Source organism: Myotis lucifugus, unplaced genomic scaffold (assembly GCF_000147115.1).
Source record: "Myotis lucifugus unplaced genomic scaffold, Myoluc2.0 scaffold_113, whole genome shotgun sequence".
Lineage (NCBI taxonomy): Eukaryota > Metazoa > Chordata > Mammalia > Chiroptera > Vespertilionidae > Myotis > Myotis lucifugus.
The window spans coordinates 209763-227172 of record NW_005871161.1 but is presented as its reverse complement, the minus strand read 5'-3'; the positions used below and the strand labels follow the sequence as shown (position 1 = coordinate 227172).

The 17410-nt window shown below is 38.5% G+C and overlaps 1 protein-coding gene across 2 annotated transcripts in view; it reads left to right on the top strand.

The window, feature by feature from the left end:
* Positions 1-17410, top strand: part of PHF20L1 (PHD finger protein 20 like 1) — a 54689-nt gene that overhangs the window by 11458 nt on the left and 25821 nt on the right. The window contains exons 2-7 of one of the 2 annotated variants that reach the window (XM_023757756.1): positions 4450-4621; positions 4763-4847; positions 9738-9826; positions 10042-10119; positions 14179-14392; positions 14963-15088. In XM_023757756.1, the coding sequence (XP_023613524.1) occupies positions 4450-4621; positions 4763-4847; positions 9738-9826; positions 10042-10119; positions 14179-14392; positions 14963-15088 (764 nt within the window). The remainder of the gene's footprint in view (positions 1-4449; positions 4622-4762; positions 4848-9737; positions 9827-10041; positions 10120-14178; positions 14393-14962; positions 15089-17410) is intronic. The other variant, XM_006093286.3, reaches the window with a different exon arrangement.

Sequence of the window (17410 nt, the reverse complement as noted above, 5' to 3'; positions counted from 1 at the left end):
GGATTTCAAAGTGGGATTAAAATAGAGTAGATAGTGGAATTTTGTGGTATTTTGCAGAAACATGATAAGGGTTAAGAGAGCTCCATGTAGAATTTTGGCTTTGAGGACTCATACTTCTGGTGAGGTTGCCTTCTCTCCATCTCTTTCTTCTGAACTCTTGAGAGATGCCAACCATGGTGTTTTCTTCCTATTGCTAATTGTCTTAACCGGTTAACTGCCACGATATTTTGAATTTAATGAAAAAAGGTCTGCCGCTTGTGTCTACAGATGCTTATGGCGTACAAATAGTTAACTCTGAAACCTGTCGTTCACTTCTCAGACCTTTCATAAATGTCTGGGACTCTGCCTCATCGCTATCCTGAGCAGCTTTCCATGATCCAGCCTTTAAAAAATGACAAAGTAGAAACATTATCACCACCTCGTCCAAATTCAGTACGAAAAATCTTATGTTCCATTCACACTTAAATTATTGTAAAACATAAAGGGTGCATCAAAATAATGCTGTAATTCAAGATGAGTGGCATTTGTGCATACATTTGTTCAACAGTATTTTTCGTTCACTTTGTGTATCAAAACATTATTACTATGGCCATATGCTAGAACAGGGAAGTCATTTCACTGTGTAAAATAATATGTTAAATGGCCATTTTTTGCATTTTTTAACATGTAGCAATGATCTTGATGTTAGGACTTTTTTTCCTAGGGTGTAATTGATAACCAAATGAAGTACAAACTTTATGAAATTCCCTGTTTGTAGAATAAAGGATCATTTTATTAATTTGCTATTTCAGATCCCTTTAGCTTGAACTTAGTTAACCAGTCCAATCTGAGTCCCACAATTCTCTATAATTATCTTACTGCTTACCATATAGTCTAGCCACAGGGAACTGGCTTTATGAAGTGCCCATTCAATCTCTGATCATGAGATCCTTGAGGTCTGGACTTGTCTCTGAATCCTCATTGTTTTGGCCTATTGTCAAACTTGAGCCACATCGTGTTTTTTTAAAATATATTTTTATTGATTTCAGAGAGGAAGGGAGAGGGAGAGAGAGATAGAAACATCAGTGATGAGAGAGAATCATTGATCAGCTGCCTCCTGCATGCCCCCTACTGGGGATCGAGCCTGCAACCTGGGCATGTGCCCTTGACTAGAATCGAACCTGGGACCCTTTAGTCCGCAGGTCAACACTCTATCCACTGAGCCAAACCAGATAGGGCCACATCATGGTTTTAAGTAAATGAACAGAGTGAATAATTGGGGTATGCTCTGTGTATACCCTTGACCTTTGTTTGCACAATATTCGTTAAGTATAAATCCTACAAGTACCCCACCAAGAGCAATATAAACTGTCTCCCAAGGACCTTTAGTGAACTTTCCAGTTTCTTCCGAACTATTAATAATAACATCTTTTTAAAAAAAATATATTTTATTGATTTTTTTACAGAGAGGAAAGGACAGGGATAGAAAGTTAGAAACATCGATGAGAGAGAAACATCAATCAGCTGCCTCCTGCACACCCCCTACTGGGGATGTGCCCGCAGCCACAGTGCATGCCCTTGACCGGAATCGAACCTGGGACCTTTCAGTCCGCAGACCGACGCTCTATCCACTGAGCCAAACCGGTTACGGCAATAATAACATCTTATATACAGTTTTTGTATATACTTAGCAGTTGACCATGTATAATATAATCACTTTGATACAGGCCTTATCCCATTTCTTCTATAGGCTTTTGTGCCAGTTATTTTTGAATACTCTACTGCAGGTATTCTTAGGCATTCTTCCTCTTCACCTGTTAGATGGGGACTGTGTTATCTATACCGGGGGTGGGTACCAGGATCCAGTGAGATAAGGTATATAGAGAACAGTTGACACTCACTGTGGAAAGAACATAGAGCCGGACACACATCGATTCTCAGTACAGATTCTGACTCTCCTCTCTGTCTCCTCACCTGACTGAGCTAAGCTCCTGGAAGGTAGGAGTTTTGATGTTTCTTTTTCCCACCGGCAGTGCCTCACAAGTGCCTTAATCGTAATAGATCCCCGAGGTATGTTGAATGAACGAACAGAAATTTGGAACTTCTTGCTAATAGTTTTATTTATGACACCTGTTTAAGATTCAAAGTTAGATTAGTAGACATTGTAAAAATTAAAATAGAATAACTTGGGTATTTGTGTTACTTAATTCTTGGCCTTCATCCAAAGTTTACATAACTCTAGATGTTTACTTTCTAAAGAGTATAACGTGTTAATTATCCTGAAGAAGTTCCCCTGATGTAAGTTTTAGTCTGGTGGCTGCATCTAGCATCCTCTCAGCCAACAGAACTTGAAGTATTTTCGGAAAACTATAAGTTACTTAAAAACGCAGTCCAGGTTTACATGATTTGAACTCAGATTCTGATTTCACTGAATTGAATCATTGTGACAATAACGATAACGCCTGCCTCTGTTTCTGCTACTCATCTCACTTTGAGAAATGTTTCAAGTATATGGGTTGGGTACATTTAGAATGTGAAGGAACCTAAGAACAAGCCCCTCACTTTTTACTTAAAATTTAAAAGATGTGATAATATGTGAAAATAGAGGCTTTTATGTTTGGGGAGAAATTTATCAGTTTTTATAACTGATAGAAAAATCTCTTTAAGTTAAGTGGTTAGTGAATGTTGAAAAAGAAATGAAATTCCTGGCTTCCCTTAATGCTATTGACAGTTTTTATATTTTCAAAAACCGGAGCAGCAAAAACAAACAAATCAGAGCAGCACTGCCAGCGATTAGCAGTAGAGCACCGTTTCTAAATGGGCACATCGCTGTGTCCATTCTTACTCCTTTCTCTAACAAAGTATTTCCTCACCCAACCCACTCCCCAAAAGACCCAGAGTACGAGCCAACTTCAGGTTGTAATGGGGTCAGCAGCCTTCTTAGTTCTGAAGAAATATGCACTGTCTTTTCCTGTGCATGCCCTGCATTTCCTGAGTGGCTGGCTGTGTCTGTCACTGTTCTGGGTGCTGTGGGATACAAGGTGGATGTGCCTCAGTTATTCCCGAAGCTCACAGGCCAGATCGGCTTCTTACATCATGTTCCCTAACACTCTCCCAACCCAAGACATGTTAGTAATTATTCTGTGGGTAATAGTGAATGCTTTGTCTCCACCTGTTAACGGGATCAAGAAGTCTTTCAATTAGAAAGCAGTTTAATTTTTTAACATCCAATATTTTCTTAGCTTGTTTGACCACAGGATCCTTTTTGTGTGTCACATGTTAGTGTCGCAAGGGCAGCAAATGCTGCACAGCACGCGCTTTAGGAACCTAAAAGTTACACACAGTATTAAAAAGTACGACTCTGTGATGAGATGGGTGCCATGAGCACCGGGGAGAGAGTCGGGGAAGTCTTCATGCAAGTGCTTACACGTTCACCCAAGTGTGGAATGATGAGTGTACAGAGGAAGTGGAAGGGCTGCTTAGGGTGAGGCAGAGAAAACAATGGGCAAAAGCATGAATGTTTGACAGAGCAGTGTCTGCGGAAACTCCAAACAGTCCAGTATTAAACCAAGTGGGGGAACAGGCTCTACAGAGAATGAGTCAGCCCACAAAGTGTATAGAAGCGTTGACTCGCATGAGTGGTCTGTAAGCAGGGAGTAGTCAATTTCTGAATTTCTCTCATGCCTTATATTTAAAGCTAATTCTCCAGAGGGAAGAGAAAATTTCAGATTTATAACAAACTAGCAAAAATAAGACAAACTGTTATGGCTGAATCATCTACCATGTGCTATTTTTGAGTTCTTAAGTTTATTTAATGGTCTTTTTTAAAAAAAATTGAGTCATCTATGAACATTTAATAGAGTACCTTAGGAATGATGAAGCAGTTTTCCTTTTTAAAAGTATCGAGTTAACTAATTTCTGCTTTGAAATTAATTGTAGGAGAATCATCACATGTGAAGCAGAACAATGGGATGTCATTTTTATATTTTTAAATTTAAGATTTAACTGAGCTTTCTCCACCATCATTGATTCTTATTGGAAAATATTGGAATGTATAGAAAAATTCTTTGTAAACATCCCATTTAAGTCCTGTAATATTCCAACCAGTGGCTATACCATTGTTTGGATAGCTATAGATAGTCTTCAGTTTTTCTAACCATACTTTTAGATGATTTTACATTTCTTTGTTATGATAAATCTTTTGTATATTATAGTTCTAAAATTGGAATTATTGGGTCAAAAGTAGGAATATGTTTAAGGCCACTGGGAATTATCACAGTGTTTATTTCATTAGGTATTGAGAACAATCATTTTTTTTTAAAAGACAAAAATAAGAAAGGAAACTGTTGGTTCAATAGTTTAAAAATATGGACACATGTTGTTTTGTTTGAGGTTTTAACAGTAAGTGGTAGTTCATACTTTTTAATACTGTGTGTAAACAAAGGTAAGAATTTTCTCTTTATTTTTGAGGTATCCATCACGAATTGAAAAAATCGACTATGAGGAGGGCAAGATGTTGGTCCATTTTGAGCGCTGGAGTCATCGCTATGACGAGTGGATTTACTGGGATAGCAATAGACTGCGGCCCCTGGAGAGGCCCTCGCTGAGAAAGGAAGGCCTGAAGGATGAGGAGGATTTCTTTGTAAGTAGCAAGCTCTTTATTTGCTAGATGTGTAGTCATCTATTTAAAAGGAATTCTGTTAAAGTTTGCAGAAGCTTGTTTTTATTAAGGAAACACTTATTTATTATACATGGTATTGATCTGAAAAGTTGTTTAAACTAGGATTTTAAAGCCGGAGAAGAAGTTCTGGCTCGGTGGACAGACTGTCGCTATTACCCTGCCAAGATCGAAGCAATTAACAAAGAAGGTATGTATCCGAAGTGATCTGAGATTTAAGATGGGATTAACAGTAACATTTTAACTATGCTGCTAACTTTAATTAATGCCTAAATAAACTGTTTAAATTAGTAGAGGTAAATATAGTTGGCAAAATTTTTTCAGTTTTCAGTTCATAGGCTTAAGTTGTATGCTTTTTATTTCAGTTTCTCTGTTTTCCATTTGTTGTCTAAGCTAATTTTAGATGCTCATCTCAACCACAGAGTGATGAAGAGTTAGAGGGAAATTCAGATCAGTTCAACTTGGAAGTGAAATACTCTGCAATATTTGCTGAGGAAAGAGTATGGAACTTCTTCAGTCTGAGGCTTTCCTTTATTCCTTCTTTCCCTTGTACCATTTTTCTTAATTTTTTATAGATAATTGAGGGTTAATTTTCCTAATAGCCTTTTGTAGTATCTAATATTGATACCGAGCAAAAGTTACTGAGCTGATCAGAAATGTTGAAAATAACCCAGAAATCAGGTGTGGTAGTGTGTCATAAGACCCAGTAAGTTTGTTGTAAAGATAATGAATTTAAAGAACAGAACTCATAGGGTGATTAATTTGAAAAGGAATGAGAATATTTAAATCATTATTGGAAATATACTTTTTTAAATTTCTTATTTAAAAATAGCCTTTAAAACAGTTGTGAAATACTTGTAAGTAGATCTTTCAAGTCGGTAGTACATTAGTTTTTCTGTTACAATTATTTCTTAAACTTGACCACTCATTATTTTTACTAAAGAAACACACATTGTGTGACAGCTTCTTTGCAAGAAGGGCATTTAATCTAAGTGAGGGGACACTGCCTTTCAACTGGATTTGAAAGGCAAGCAAGGAAGCTAGTTACAGAGGGAACGAAAGGCCTTTCTGGCGGAAGAAATGGTGCATACAAAAGAAAAGACGAAGCATGCGCTGTTGGGAACCGCAGTCTCTGACGTGACTGGAGTGGAGGGTTCCTTTACGGGGAGGGGGTAGCAGGGGAAGAGGCTGGAGAGAGAAGCAAGGATAGGTATATGTGTCTTGTAATCTTGCTAAAGAATTAGAACTAAAAAAATAGAAGTAAATTGAATTTTATTTGGAGGTGATGGGAATGATGGAAAAGATTTAAGCTGAGGTTTTAAACTAACAACAAATGAGAAAAAATAGGTAAGAGAAGATAGAAGAGGAGAATGTTTAAAAAGAAATATTAATGTTAGGTGTGAAAAAGTAAGTCATAGTCATCCAGCTAGAATTTATGATTATAACTTTACAAAGGTCTTATTCCAATGTATTGTCTTAATGAGTTAAAGTAACAAACATGGCTCTGATTTCATTACCTCTAGTCACCTTACCACAGGAAGAGTTGAGGGGACATCGCAGTTTTGTGGGTTCCTTCTCCTTCTCTAGTGGGGCCTTTATTGCCCTGTGTACTTAGGCTTCTGGAGAGCTCTATTGCCGGGCTCATGTTCCCATGTCTTACACACGTGGGCTCCCCAGGGGTCAAGTCCAGAGCCCAGTGCCGAGGACGCAGTCAGTAACAATTTGTGGACGGAAAGGGAGAAGTAGTGAATCAGTCCTGTCGGATAATGGTGTCCACCCAAAACAAGACAAAACGTAGTAAACTTAGACTATGCTTATTTAACTAAGAGCGGTTTCTTTGAGTGTGGTGAGCCTTGGGATCTTCCTTCCATGCTTAAAGCTCCCCAGGAATCTGCATACCCAAGTGCATGCATACACACACCTACAACATACTCCTTGTCCGTGGGCATGTGCTATAGAAAGTTAAGCTCACATTAGTGGAAGAGTGATGATACAGATTGCAGTTTCTGCTATTTTAGGAGCAGTTTAAGTGAGACCTTAGAAAAGCATTGGCAGATATAATTTATTTATTTTTTTAAATCATTGCTGCCACCCGGCTGGTGTGGTTCGGTGGTTGAGCATCGACCTACGAACCAGGAGGTCACGGTTCCATTCCCGGTCAGGGCACAGGCCTGGGTTGCAGGCTCGATCTCCAGTGTCGGGTGTGCAGGAGGCAGCCAATCAATGATTCTCTCTCATCATTGATGTTTCTATCTCTCTCCCCCTCTCCCTTCCTCTCTGAAATCAATAAAAATATATTTTAAAAAATCATTGCTGCCTTTTGACCCAGTGATCCCACTTCTGGGTATATATCCTAAGAATCCAAAACACCAATCAGAAAGAATATGTGCACTCCTGAGTTCATAGCAGCGTTATTTATAATAGCCAGGATCTGGAAACAGCTCAAGTGCCTATCAGTAAATGAGTGGATAAAATAGCTGTGGTGCATTTATACAATGGAGTACTACACAACTGTAAAAAAGAAGGAACTCTTCCCTTTGTGACAGCATGGGTAAGATTATTTTGCTAAGAGAAATAAGCCAGTCAGAGAAAGACATATGATCTCTCTAATATGTGGCATCTAATGAACAAAATAAAGTGATGAACAATATAGAACCAGAGGGATGGATACATGGGACAGATGGACAAATGTCAGAGGGGAGGAGAGTACTGGATAAGGGAAGGTGAAAGGGTTAGCCAAAGAACATATATGCATAGCCCATGGACAGACAGCAGTGTGGGGTGGGCCAAATGGGGGGGAGGCAGGGGCTGGGTAGAATGGGCAAAGAGGGGAAATGGGAGACATCTACAATAGTGTCAATAATAAAATTTAAATTTAAAAACAAAAGTAAAAGCAAGGGAATGAAAAATGATGACTAGGTGGGATCTCTCTGAACAGCCAGTGGGAGCTGCCCAGGGCTCGGAGCCGCCCTTCTCTTGGGAAGCCCAGAGCTATTGGGAGCAAGGGATGGGCTGAGCAATTCAAACTTAAGATAAACCTGACTTATCTTCTTTGAAGAAAGTCACATTGGCAAATTTAGGACCAGAATATCTACAACAGGAGATCCTAAATGAACTATGGTTTAGAAATGACATTAAAAAGAGAATTGTAGCCTTGACCAGTTTGGCTCAGTGGATAGAGTGTTGGCTTGTGGACTGAAAGGTCCCAGGTTCGATTCCGGTCAAGGGCATGTACCTTGGTTGCGGGCATATCCCCAGTAGGAGGTGTGCAGGAGGCAGCTGATCGGTGTTTCTCTCTCATCGATGTTTCTAACTCTCTATCCCTCTCCCTTCCTCTCTGTAAAAAATCAATAAAATATATTAAAAAAAGAGAGAATTGTAGAACACATGTAAAAACCCAAAAACCTATATACTCATGTGTATACACACATACATGCTTTGAAAAAGATCTTTAAGGGTACATACCAAATTATTAAGTCATTACTAACCCTGAGAAGATGAAACTTTAACTTTCTCCTCTCACATTTTTGTATTATTTGATGTTTTAAATAGTACTTTTGTAATTAAAAACAAAATGTAGAAAAATCTTTAAAAAAAAGAAAAAGAAAATCTCCCCTAGATGAACTTATTTTGTGATTTCTGTAGCCCCACGTGTTGGATGAGCCTGCTCCTTCACCCCCCAAAAAAGGAAAAAGGCAAAAAAGGCAAAAGGAAGCCCTCTATTCACTGTAAAGGCTTCACAGATCTAAACAGATGTGAACTTCCTAAGTGTTTGTAATGTGTCTTAAAGAGGAGACACATCAGTGTAGACAGCGTCAAGGATATTTTCCTAGGAGGGTGGGATTTGAGGGGCTAATACGTGAAGAGTGGGCCGGAGTTAGGAAAGGGGGAGGCATACAGCAGAGGGGACGGTGCGAGTAACGCAGGGAAGGAGCCTGCTCTCATCCGGAATGGGAATGCCATGTTGAAGACGGAAGAGGACAATTGCAGGAGGAGGTAGTGTAAGGTGAACGTGCGGTGTGGCATGCTCAGAATTTTCCGTCTTTATCTCCTTGCTATTAACTGACCAGCTTTTTTTCATAACTTGGGTTTAGATCTTTATATCTGCAATATTGTGCATTATGCTAATTATAGGAGGATATGAAATTCAAATTATATTTAAAAAAAATCTTTGCACATATATGTCATTGGCTTTGTGCCAGCTTCAAAGCCAGTAATACCAATTATCACACTTATTGTTTATATTTCTTTTATAAAGGCCAGTGTCTGTCTGTTTACTTAAAAGTGGCACTCATCTCTCACTTGTACAGGAAATGATAGAAAACTACTGGAATTTCTATGTTTTCTAATAGTACTGACTTTTATTGGCTTGTAAGCATGCAGTCTGTTACAAGAAGTCAGTGTGCATTGTAATAGATGCAGACAGAACCTGGAGTCCTTAGAAGAGAATGCGGTAGTGGGAGAGGCCTGGGGCTTGGGGTTATGGCAGTGCTGCTGCGAAGCTGACACGGGATGAGCATTTGGTCCCTCGGAGGCTACAGGGTTCATCTGAACTGGAGGACTTTTATGTCAGGGATCTGTAGAGTATTTTCTAGCTTAAAATTCTTACTTGCTAGTTCATTGTTGCCAAAGAAATGATTATTTCCTGAGAAAATGGCTTTTTCACATATCACATCTTTTTGTCTGTTCATTGGAAAGAGACTTTGAAAGAGAGCAATGTTTATAGAAATATTTTACATTTTTGTAAATAATGATTTTATTTTAGTCCAAGTATAGCACATCTAATGTTCTTTAAACATATATTTATTACAAAGTAAATTTGACAGTCCTTCAGTAAAAATGAGAATTACATGCAACTAACTTATCAGGATTAAATTTGTGTACTTTTCAAAGGGAAAGCAGAGGTGTTATTAGAGGGGAAGAGAAAAGCGTAATAAACTTGACAGAGTTCTGAACTTGATAGTATGTTTGCAGTCATGACGAGCACAGATACTTGTTTCTTTCAGGCATTACTTGTTAGATTTCATGTGTTGCTGTAAGATGGAATTGTTTTCTAATGACTGACTTGCTCCTATTGCAGGGACATTCACAGTTCAGTTTTATGATGGAGTAATTCGTTGTTTAAAAAGGATGCACATTAAAGCCATGCCCGAGGATGCTAAGGGGCAGGTAAGAGTGTTCAGCGTTCCCAAAGGGATGTCTTCTGGAATGGTGACTGATCAAAATATACACATATCTATTTAAAGTGAACTAATTGTAGGATTATGTGCTGATAGCCCCAAATAGCAGCAAGAAAAAGAAGTTAGAATGTAAATTATACACTTGATTTTTGCTCCTTTGGCTTTAGACCTGCTAAAGTTATAGGTGACTAGTTTCTGTTCCAGGTGAAATCCCAGCATCCACTAAGCTGGTGTTGTCCTATCGACCCAGCTGGATCGTGTAACCAGTCTATGGGAAGTGAGGTAAGTGCCTTTTTTTAACTTCATTTTTTTCCTGGTATATAGTATCATTTAGAAAGTTAAATTTTCATATACAATTTTATATTGAGTTTCATATCTTCTTCTTTCCTTCTATGAATCATAGTCATTAGTCTTGTTAAAAGGCGCTTACCTGACATTCTGTAGGCTGTTTCGGGCAGGGCTCTCTGAGTCATGCTGTGAGCAGTGTGTTACATGGCTTGGCCCTGCTCACAGCAAGGATGCGCGGTAAGCCTCTGAAGGAGAATTAAAACCAGGAGTCCATTGGTTGACTGTTTCCTGAAATACTGGGAAGAAAAGGTGCCAGTAGAAGTTTAAAGTATTTTCTTTTAAGTTCTGCTGTTATTTGGGATTTTCAGCACCTGGACCTACAATTAATTTTTAAGAAATTGAAAGTAGGCTGTGACAATGTCTAATCTGGAAGTACCTTTTATGCTACATATTTGTTCCATGCCATGAGTGAAAAATGTCCTGAAATGCATTGAAATCACCTAGTCAGCTCCCCTCAGGGGTGTACATGTGGTCATCTGCAAACGTAGACCAACACGTTAAAAATATTTGTGATATCTTCTTAGAAGTGAGATTGTGTTAATCACCTGGTTTTCAAAATTTTGCTTTTGAAATGATCAGCTAGCAGATTTTTTTCTTCAATTAATATGAAATGCAATTTAAAATGGAAATGCTTTGATCATTAAATTGCTTTGTGTCTTTCTACTTGTATGTATAAATAAAATGTTCTTCTAAGCACTCAGTGGTGTGATTTCTTGGTTACTGCATAGAAACATGGAGTAAATGTGAACGTACTCAATATATACACGCTTAATTAAAATTCTCTCGCACTCTTTTTTTTTTTTTTAAAACTACTCTTTTTTTCTATTCTGGTTATTTAAAACTTTGTGAGATGGGCCTAGCCCTAAAACTTTATTTTCCCCCAAATTGAAACATTGAACCAATTTGGTTTGCGACAAAATTGCAAGTTGTAAAAATTAACTTATTGAATGTACTGGATATTTAGTTGAAGTAAGTATTTTAGTCACATCATGATGCAAGTTAATATTAAAATAAATGCCAAAATTCAAAGTTCTGAAAGAAAATATTGGTAGAAGTATATTTTCTTTAATTTTTCTTCATAATTTTAAATAACAAGCACATGAAAATAGTTGTAGAATTGTTTTTAATAAAATTATCTTGTTTTAGGAGAGTCATTTTCCCAACAAGTTTTTGACTTGTTTTCATCAAGGGAATTTGCTAAATCAGATGTTTGGGCAATGCTGAGAGAATCCAACCTTGCGTATTCTCTTCACATGTTGAATACTTTGAGAATTCCTTAGGAAGATACTCAATACAGTTTCTTTTACTAAACTAGCAAACAAATGCACTATGTAAATGCCTGTCCCTAAGCTTTCTCTAGGTTTTTCTCTCGTACAATTTTTTCTTCTTCAGTGGGTATTGATAAAGAATTTACATGTAACTCACTAGTGTTCAGGATTAGTTGGCTCTTACAGTCTTCTTACTATATTTTAAACCTACTTTTCATACATTACTTTATTGGGTATTTTGTGGCAGATTCTTTGACGTAGATATGGCTGATGGTTCTGTCTCACAGCTGAGGAGTTCCGAACTTAGAGAACTTAGTGACTCACTTAAACTCACTCAGCCATCCTGTGCGTGCGGTGCCTCCGAGCTCAGGCCTGCTTTCGGACGTGCTGGCCCCAGCGGCCTCGCGCCTCTCCCTCACGGTGTCTGCGGGAACTTCACACACGTCGTTAGTTCTGGTCATGGACAGATCACTCCAGTTACTTCTGATAGTGAATCTTTCCCATTTAAAACCAGACGAGCAGAATAACGAGAGAATTCCTTCATCACAGAACCGCAGTGATCCCATGATTCACACGTCATAGGATCAGGAACCCCTTTTCAGCTCTGCTTTCAGTTTTAAAAGGAACAACTTTGAATTTCGATTTCTCCTAGTTTTTCTCTTTACTGGAGATGGAAAACCACTGGGGATGGATTGCATCCTGGCATTTTTCAGCATTTCTCGAACAACTTAAATTTTCCCCACAGTGTGGAGCCCCAAATTAAATGACCTGCCCTTAGTAAGTCTGCAAACACGTGCTCTCTGCTGGGATAGCACTTTCTCTGCTTGTCTGGTCGCACTGACTCTGGTTTCTGCTTCCCTCCCTCCCGGGTGGTGCTTTCTTTCTCTGCTACTTCACTGTCACTCCCAGGGCTCAGCTTAGCATCGCAGCTCGTCTGGCCCGTAGACCCCTCTTTCGCCTCCTGTGCGCTCTCTGCGGTGCCGTGTGTGTGCAGTGGCTTCCCTTCTGCTTGGGGTGCCCGTTTTCTTTTCCGCCGCCCCATTCCCAGCAAAGTCCACTTCAGGGTTCAACCAGCATCACTTTCCCTGTCGCCTTCCACTAGCCTTCCTCTTCAGTCAGAATTAACCTTTTCCTTTTTGTCCTCCCAGGGTCGTTTGTTTATTCCTCTACTGTCTCTGCTGTCACACTGTCTGCTGGTTCATTTTATTTGCCCGTCAATTTCTTATGGACGGGACCCCAAACAAGGGTGGTCCTAGGTAAAATGGGTTGGGCAGTTCTGGTACATCTGTTTTTTTAACTAGAAACATAAACCTCTATTTCACAATTTTGTCCTAATTTGCTTTCTAATGAGATATGTGCTGGGGACATAGTTTAAATACTGGGAAAGCTAAATGCCTGCTAGTGTTTTCCAGGTAGGAAAGGATGTGGTCACTCCAGGGCCCATGTGTTCCTGGGGCTTTCAGGCAGCAGCTGCTGAGTACTTAGCATGCTTCCCAGCACGTGTGGGGCGGGGGGGGGGGGGGGGGTAGCCAGTAAAATATTGGTGAATGAAGATGCTAGGTACAGTCCCGTGCTGTTCTCAGTTCAGCTCAGTCAGGCGGGAGAGTGAGGGACCTCGATTTTGTTTGTTTGTCTTTAATGGCTTATTGCCCTCACCATGTATTTTCAAGACTGAGCAGCCATCAACTTGTATTGCTAATGACCTATTTTTTATAATTCCAGTTAAATGCATTTGACGCTGTGAAATTGTTTTTGGTTGCTTGGACTAAGAATTTACCCATTTGGGTTAAATCTGAATTGGTCTCGTTGACAACTTAGCAGTCCTCAGAGGAAGGGTTAACTCTCTAGAGATATTACAAATAGTACTTTTTTTAAAAAAATAATTTTTGATTGTGAAAATTTAAATATTAGTACCACTTCTTTACATCTTTCCATATTTCCCATTATAAGCATTTTTAGTTAAAAATAAAAGAACAAAATTATTTAGCAACAAACAACAAATACAGGAAAAATAAATATTCGCATCTCAGAAGATGGCAGCTAACACAGGCCCAGGAAGTTGTAGAGGAAGAGAAATGAATCTGGAGCCTGAGCGCGTGGACTTTACTTTGGTCAAGTCAAGTAGCTCTTTTAAAAAAAATTCACTAGTAATATAAAGCTGCTGTAATAAGTTGGTGTCTGAACTTTGAAAGCTTTAAACATTAATAAAATCACACCCTGATTGCTATGAAATTGACCATACTTTGAGTGGAACATTCGTCTTAATAAGGAACACTACTCAATGAAATACATTTATTTTAATCTTTGCAGAATTGCCACTTACTCATTTTTCTCATTTCTTTTATGGTCTGTTATATTACAGAAAAGAATTGTAATTTCGCATTTAAACCCTGAAGTACTAAGGCAAAATGTCATGTAGTAGTCCATATTTGTCATAGGTTTCTTGTTATTTTAGATTTTATTCCTGAGAAAATATACCAAAGGAACATTTTTTTTGTTATTGAATATTTTTCTATTTTATATAAAGTTATAAACCCAACTAAACCGTTAAATTATTCTGTAATCTACCATGTTGATGTACCTTATAAATATAGTTAAGTAGATTTTTAAATTTGTGTGCGTGTGAAGGTAGCTTTGAAAATGTAATAGATATTTTTACTCATTAGTGTAATTAAATTTTGATTAATGTTTAATGCTTCACATGTTTTGTGTTTTTCCTTTGGAGGATTGGATAGCTTTAGTCAAAGCAGCTGCTGCAGCCGCAGCCAAGAATAAAACAGGGAACAAACCTCGAACGAGTGCTAACAGCAATAAAGAGAAAGAGAAAGATGAGCGGAAATGGTTTAAAGTTCCTTCAAAGAAGGAAGAAACTCCAGCTTCTGTAGCCACTCCAGAAGTTGAGAAGAAGGAAGATCTGCCCACGTCTAGTGATACATTTGGTATAAAACATGTTCTTACGTTTAGTCCTTAGTCACCTAGTGAATAATGAACAAATTAAACCCCTTGGCTACCTGTAATTTGAACATATAGTTAAATTATTAGGCCTTTCCCCCAGCACAGTATGGTGGTTAACTTTTAGCATTTTACAGATTTGAAAATTAGTGGTCTAACATGGGTACTTGATAATGGATGCCCTCAATATTCTTGAATAGAAATGAGTTGAGATTTTGATTTGTAACTTATTGGTAGTAGGTGTTTGGGTTTTTATTTGTTTTATGTTTCTAAAAAAATCTTTTAAATACTTCTGCAAGTATCTCAATATATAATGTGGAAAATGCAGCAAGTCATTCTCTTCCTGCTTTTCTTTCCTGAAGAATAACTGCTTAGTAGTTTTTATTTCTAATATGTCAGTCTGGAGAGATTTGTGGGTGTGTGTTTTTTTTAAGTTTTATGTTAAGCACTAGATTAAAATTTAGTGCAGAGCATTTTTGCTATTTATTTTTAAAAAATGGTGTGTTTCAACTTTGGATGCTATATAAACCCTCATATATGTGTTCTGTTAAAAGTAGGACTTCATGTAGAGAACGTTCCAAAGATGGTCTTTCCACAGCCAGAGAGCACATTGTCAAACAAGAGGAAAAATAATCAAGGCAACTCGTTTCAGGCAAAGAGAGCTCGGCTTAACAAGATCACTGGTAAACTACAATGATTCTTTTGGGGGGTTGGCGGGCTTGATCTTAGAGAGGTTTGTTTGTAATAAAGCCGAGTATCTTTTGGGGTAACATAACTGGTTAATTAGAAAGACAGCTCCTCTCTGGTTCTTCAAGGTCAGCTTTTTTCAAAACTGGCAGCTTTTTGTGTTGTGTAATGTGAAGCGATCACCTGTCTTCTACCTACCTCACAGGGGTGTTGTGAGGGTCCATAGGATCAAAGTTACCAAATCCCAGTCTTCAAATCACCTTGATGGTAGGAGTAGTTCCATAAGAATTGAATTGTCTGCTTTTGTCAGCCTGTGGTGACATACTGTCTGAGGTTCTAAATATTTTACATTCTTACTCCATCAGTCTCATTAAACATGGTACCGTATGTGGTTGGAAAGATGAACACTGAAGCTGTTAATTCCCAATGTAAAAGTATCTATACATTTTTAAATTTCTATCCTTATCTTCCGGTTGGTCTCTAGAATCTGGTCCTATTTCTCCATGCTTTGTTGTAATTTAGGAAGCGGAGTGTTAGAGTGATGAAAAATACTGGAAACCTGGCCTGGTTAGTGTTCATAGAAGGAGGGATTTAAGTCCTAGAATTGGGGCCAGTCATGCTAGGCCCCATCCCTTCTGAGGCCCATTCAGCCCAATGACTGTAGTCTTTAAAAGAGGTTGTAAACATATGTAACTTTTGTGAGTATTTGTTAAAAGGCAGTTAAAATACTTTATTCAGTCTTATGTTCTTATTTTAAGGACAGAATGGTTTTAGAGCCTTTGACTTAATAAAGCTCTTTAACCTTTATTTGTTGATATTCTTTTAAATAATTTGAAGAAGCTGGGTTTCCTTGTCAGATTCAGGAATAAATGTAACATCTGTCCATGCTCTGAAGAGTGGAAGCCCTCGGTGGCTCTGGAGCTGAGGGTCTTTAGAACCACTGTTTGTTACAGTGCACATAGAAGTGATATCACTGACTTCAACAGGTGAGACTTCCTTAGGCTTCCCATTGTGAATATGATTTTTGTGCCTTTCTCTGATAAAGGGTATAGTTGGTCCCAGGACAGGAAATATTTAAAAATAAGCTCATTCATTCCACCTTTTTTTAGAAACTATTAACTTTGGAGAAAGCCAGAATAAAATGTTATCCAGGTGATGGTTATGATGGCAACTTGAGACTTCAGTTTTGCGTTATAATAACGGACTCTAGTGCTGTGCACTGGGGCCGAAGTAGAATAATACTTCCAACCCATGGGTCCCCGAGATGGGAGCAGCGCTGCCGGAGGAGCCAAGATCTAGGATGATGCAGTGACACCGAGCTGATGCGGCCGCCAGCCTCCCAGTGCCGAGTTTTCCTACAGTCTGATGACCTGACTTGATTTTCAGTCAGCGTGCTCATGCCTGTGCCTTACTGAGAAGTTCAAGCTCAACACTTAAAGAAAAAATAAAACAAAACCAGCTCCTTCCACAATGATGCATTACTTCTGCATGACCTTGAAAAGACAGTGGGGAGTGGGAGGAACAATTCACCATGTGCTTCAAGGAATTCTAATACTGGAGTGTAATAGCCCCCTGTGCCCTCTGTGGAGGGATTTGTCTTCACTGCCCCGAGAGTCTCAGATGAACACGTGATAGTTTGGCAGCGGTAGAAAAGCATAAGGTTTTAGAATGTGAACCCATTATAATTTTTTCCCTTTATTCAGAGGATTGAAATGTATGATGATCTTTTTAATAATTCATCTCTCTGCATCTATTTCTGATTCACGGTACAGCTATATCATGCAAACAGACAATAGACATTATACGGTTGTCTTTGAAGAGTAAAACTCAAGCTTGCCTTTGTACAGTAAGTTTCGTTTGTAGACCATGAAAACAGATGAGAACTAATTGGACAATGGCGATTTCTGTGATGGAATTATGGTGTATTTATATTTATCAAGCTTACTTATACTTTTCCCTTTTCCCTTTGCTGCTAAGCGGAATAGGACTGCGACTATAGCAGCGTCTCAGCCTGTTCTGATGATTTCCCCACTGTTTTTAAAATAGTTCAAGCTAGAACTGAGTGGACCAGCCACTGGATACATTTAATTCATGTATTTATTTATTCACTCCTATTCTTTCCCATATACACACCCTCCAGAGATTCTAAACCTGATTTCTATGTAGGGAATGGTATAGGATGGCTTTTTTCATAAGTTTCCAAATAAGTAGAACCTTGAAATGATGGTTGCACAGTAGATAGATGTTCTTCTAGAGTTTTGCTTTTCATTATGTAACGTGCCATATGGACACTTACAGACTTCATGTATACTGATCTG